This window comes from Sinocyclocheilus grahami, unplaced genomic scaffold, assembly GCF_001515645.1.
Source record: "Sinocyclocheilus grahami isolate Dianchi unplaced genomic scaffold, SAMN03320097.WGS_v1.1 scaffold1250.1, whole genome shotgun sequence".
Taxonomy (NCBI): Eukaryota; Metazoa; Chordata; class Actinopteri; order Cypriniformes; family Cyprinidae; genus Sinocyclocheilus; species Sinocyclocheilus grahami.
Window position 1 is genome coordinate 192,089 of NW_015506429.1, and position 5,000 is coordinate 197,088.

The 5,000-nt window shown below is 41.1% G+C and overlaps 2 protein-coding genes across 2 annotated transcripts in view; one reads left to right on the plus strand and one right to left on the minus strand.

Moving 5' to 3' along the window:
- wdr25 (WD repeat domain 25) overlaps positions 1–984 on the plus strand; it is a 3,909-nt gene extending 2,925 nt beyond the window's left edge. Inside the window, exon 4 of the mRNA XM_016254461.1 lies at positions 546–984. Coding sequence (XP_016109947.1) covers positions 546–767 — 222 coding nt within the window. The 3' untranslated portion in view covers positions 768–984. The remainder of the gene's footprint in view (positions 1–545) is intronic.
- A 2,996-nt stretch (positions 985–3,980) lies between these two features.
- The window catches only part of LOC107568492 (brain-enriched guanylate kinase-associated protein), a 6,750-nt gene continuing 5,730 nt past the window's right edge, over positions 3,981–5,000 (minus strand). The window contains exon 3 of the mRNA XM_016254458.1: positions 3,981–5,000. This exon is cut by the window's right edge and continues 126 nt beyond it. Within this exon, the coding sequence (XP_016109944.1) occupies positions 3,981–5,000 (1,020 nt within the window).

Below are 5,000 nucleotides of genomic sequence, written 5' to 3' on the forward strand. Positions count from 1 at the left end.
TAGAAAATCACAGGTAGCTGAGTTTGATCAGGGTTGGAGCTAATCCAGTCCGGCAGTGTGTTCATGTTACATGATAAAAAGAAGGCTTTAAAAAGATGGGTATCGGTGATCAGATCGGCAGATACTGCTTTCTGTGATCTGTGATCGGAGCACACCTAATCACAAACCATAAGTACATGATTTCACAATGCTTTGTCTGGAAATGACCGTTTTATTTTTGATTATGTTGTCAAAACATGCAATAGTGAGGGGCGTTGATACTGTTTCCTATGAAATGATGTTAGCCAATCACAACAGCTGCTGATTACTGAGAAGCCTTAAAGGACACGCCCCTTGAAACTGGTCGGTTCAGAATGAGGGTCATTTTTCCACATATTTAGTTTTTTTGTGTGTGTGTGAAAAACTTTAACATTATAAGTAAACCTCTAGGAACATGTTAAAATGGTTTTAAAAAACTCCATGTCATGACCCCTTTAACTCCAGCTGCAGTTCCAGAGAAGATGGTGCGACTGATTTAATAATTGTGATGTTGTTGTGGTTTGCAGGTGGAGGGTTTTGCAGTGCATTGTGGGTTCTCTGCGGACGGAAGCGTTCTGGTCTCTGGCAGTTCTACGGGTTCTGTGCACTTCTATGACTTCCAGAGCTCACGCAGCCTGAGCACGCTTCACGCTCACCAACACGCCTGCGTCTGCGCCGCGCTGCATCCCATCATTCCCGCCGTCACGGCCACGTGTGATTGGACGGGAGAGATCAAGGTCTGGAGCTGATCAGCTGATCGCTCAGTGTTTGATAACGATGGACACCAAACTCTGATTCAGTTTGAAGCTTGTCCTCAGTGAGGCTTATGGGTAATCAAATCAAATCAATATATGATGTTAAACTGTAAAATCCACTGAATGTTACATGGTTTCTTGTTTGTTTACTTTTATACTTGTTTTTTTGTGTGTCCTTAATAAAACGGATAAGATGTGTAACGTCATTATATTTTTCTATACACTACCAGTCAAAAGTTTTATTTTTAATATTTTTTAAAGAAGTCTCATCTGCTCACCAAGCCTGCATTTATTTGATCCAAAGTACAGCAAAAACAGTAAAATATTAATACTATTTAAAACAGCTGTTTTCTGTGTGAATCTCTGTTAAACTGTAATGTATTTCTGTGATGTGCAGCTGTATTTTCAGCATCATTCCTCCAGTCTTCAGTGTCACATGATCTTCAGAAATCAGTATAATATGCTGATCTGCTGCTCGAGAAACATTTCTGATTATTATCAATGCTGAACACAGCTGAGTAGATTTTTTTCAGGTTTCTTTGATGAATAGAAAGTTCAGAAGAACAGCATTTATAATGTTACAAAAGATTTCTATTTCAGATAAATGTCTTATCATCATTTTGATCAAAAATATTTCATTATTTTTACTGCTTTCGCTGTGTTTTGGATCAAATAAATACAGGCTTGGTGAGCAGAAGAGACTTGACTGGTAGTGTATATTTTATACATTTTTCATTATAACGTATTGTATTTAAATATACTCATCAATTCACGCTAAGAAATGAGAATGACATCAAAACAGTTCCATCGTTCAGATTTATTTAGTAAAGAAAAATACAGCAAAAATATAGAGACATGCGTCTAGAATTCGTTTCTCCTTTAGTGAGGTAGAAAGAGGAAAACGCACACAACCACCGTTACTTTAGCTGTCGACAATCACATCTGTCTGAATGAGCATACATACTTCTGCATTAACATGAATGCATGTAAGGTTTACGCTTTATGAGTCTAGTGACGCCACACATGCTCATGCGTGTCAAAACTCTGGCAGCATGAGATGAAATCATGGCTGTATCACAGTAAATCACAGTTTATTGCTTCATCACGATGAGCTGATGTTTAAATCGTTTCACTGGAGGATGCTCTTTTTCTCTCCTGGAGCTTCTACAATGAAAAACTGACTTTATTTAGAAATGTTCCAGCAGAAGCATTTTCTCATTTCTCTGCTCAAAGTAAACCAGATTTCTAAAATGGTTTTAATTGGGTATTTATAGATATTTCACGGTCCTCACTGGGCTTGTCTCAATACACACACTTGTGCTCTTGGACACTTCAGAGAGTGTGAAACACCGAGGTTCAGTGCTCTTAACGCACACTAAAGCACAGGAGAGAAACCGTTTCTAAAAGCGGATCAGAGCGCTGTTTGAGGCCAAGTGTATCCCATCATTCATCATGAACCCCACGGGCTCTGAATTTTTTGAGATTTCAAGGAGAATTATCCAGTGTAAGTTAAATTAATTGTGACCCTGGACCACAAAACCAGTCATAAGAGTCAATGTTTTGGGGTCAATTGAGATTTTTTCTGAAACTGCTACAGTATATGCTTTAACAGAAATATATCCTGTCATTACAACACAATCTTATTCATGTTTTAGAGATGATATGGGTTCAGCTGCTGTGGAAGAGCATCTATTAGGCACCAGCAGTTTTCTAATGTGATTTTATTTCCATCAGCTGGAAGAAAGTCAAAGATCTTTCCTCTCAGAGCAGATATTTCTAATACAGCACTTCTGTCTAAACGCCATACAGCTGTGTGTGTGTGTGTCTGTGTGTGTGTGTGAGAGAGAGATTGATTTGGCCGCTCCTAATGTTCCTGCTATCTCTCTGATGGATTTGTTTCCGTTTTGAAGCCAAACAATCGTCTGTTTAACTAGTATGCAGAGCTCCTTTGACCGCATGATGTGGTTCACAGCAACAGCTTCCAAATGCAGATGACACACTTAGAATCAGCTCCAGACCTTTTACCTGCTTTACTGATGTGGAAATAACAAAGCACTAACCCACGCCTGTCCATGAAACAGCTTTTGAGTCAATCGTCCAATTACTTATGATCCCTTGAAAAAGTGGGGAGGTACATATTAAAGAGCTGTAATTCCTTAACTTTTCCTCCAGTTGTGATGTGAATACCCTCAAATTAAATTATACTCAAATTAAAGCTCAGTGTGAGCTTTATTATATAACTGTAACTTGAATATGTTTTGGCCAACAGCTAAAATAATAAAAATTGTGCCTGTGTCCAAATATATATGGACCTAACTGTAATAACGAGTTCAGCTCATCACTCACTTTTGGTCTATATATTAATATAAAGTATAAATGAACCTCATTTACATACTGTATGTACAGTGGGGCAAAAAAGTATTTAGTCAGCCACCAATTGTGCAAGTTCTCCCACTTAAAAAGATGAGAGAGGCCTGTAATTTTCATCATAGGTATACCTCAACTATGAGAGACAAAATGAGAAAAAAAATCCAGAAAATCACATTGTAGGATTTTTAAAGAATTTATTTGCAAATTATGGTGGAAAATAAGTATTTGGTCAATAACAAAATTTCATCTCAATACTTTGTTATAATATACCCTTTGTTGGCAATGACAGAGGTCAAACGTTTTCTGTAAGTCTTCACAAGGTTGTCACACACTGTTGCTGGTATTTTGGCCCATTCCTCCATCCAGATCTCCTCTAGAGCAGTAATGTTGTGGGGCTGTCGGTGTACCTTGAAGATAAAAACAATGTTAGGTTGAAAACAAGTGTTTTTCAATATCACTGACAAACTTTGACTATTAGAAAAACTCTGCCGTAAATACATCTGAATAATGATCTGCTCTAGTCCTAAAGATGAAATATTAACATATTTACAATCAGATAGTTTTTAAACACAGGAGCTGCCTTAGTAAAAGAACAAACTGTATGATGACGTTTATGGCTGTTGATTTCTGTTTTTGTTTACAGAGATAATTATTCAGATTTGACTTGATGAATTAAATGTGTAAAATCAGCCATTGGTCATGAAAAGACTCGTTCCACTATCCAGTGAATCTCAACATGACTAAATCAAGTCCCTCCAGACAAACACAACAGCCAAATGGTTTGCAAACATGGTCACATATTGTTCTTTATTTTACTGCAGTACATTTTACTGACTGTTAGTTAAGCAGCGTTCCATAAAGCTGAGCTTTAGTCAGACTGTCTTTGCGACTGAGTCCAGCGTTTCCAAACTTTTGATGCTGTGGCGTAATTTTCTGAGCTCCAGGGTTTTGAAGATCTTTGTATTTCTGGACGTCCAGACCCTGGTTTAGTGACTCCGCTGAACTGCCGGGGCTTTCATCAGCGTGATCTCTCTGTAAAGCGTCTTTAGTTGTGCTCTCCTCGTCTTCGGCGTTTCCAGTTATGAAAAAGCTGCTTGTCGAACCCTTTGAGCGCAACATCAGTCCTCTCTCGGCCTTCAGTGCATTCAGACTCGTCTTTGGGTTCAGCGCAGGACTCGATCCCGCCGATGCGGGGAATCGTGGATCCGGCACGCGGCTGTGGAAGACTTTGTCTCCATCCTGGAAGCTGCTGTAAAGAGGACCCGGTTTGATCTTGAAGTGGTGCTCTGGGAAACCGAAGGGCGAGAATCTGCTGATGTCCTCCATGCTCATCTGCCACCAGCCATCCGTCGGGTCCGCAGGGACGAGGACACGTCTGTCTCTGGATCGGCCGTTCTGTGAGCCCACATGCTGGGAGCTGCTTGACTTGGGAAAACCTGGAAGTTCCTTTCCATACGAGGACAAGTTCTTGCGCTCATAGTCTCCATCGCGCCAGTCTGTGCACAAAGACGAAACGTGAAGCTTCTCGTCTGAAGCCGTGCTGCAGCTGGAGGTTGGAAGAGATCTGAGGACGAACCCACGGAAAGGGTCTTCATGCAGAGGGAAGCTCTCATCGTCTAGGTTGCCGCCGGTGGACGTGTGTCTTCGGATCCGTCCGCTCTGATCCTCACTCTGTCGTCTCTCCGTCCAGCGGTCGCGCCGCCGCTCATCAGAGGGACAGTACAGTGCTGTGTCGCTGTAGTACAGGTCAGACGACTTATACGCCGTGTGCTGCTGGACTTTGTTGTCCGTGCCGGATGGGAATTCTGGGGCTTGTGGGCTCGGTGAGCGTGTGACCGGACAGCTTCTCCCAGGCTC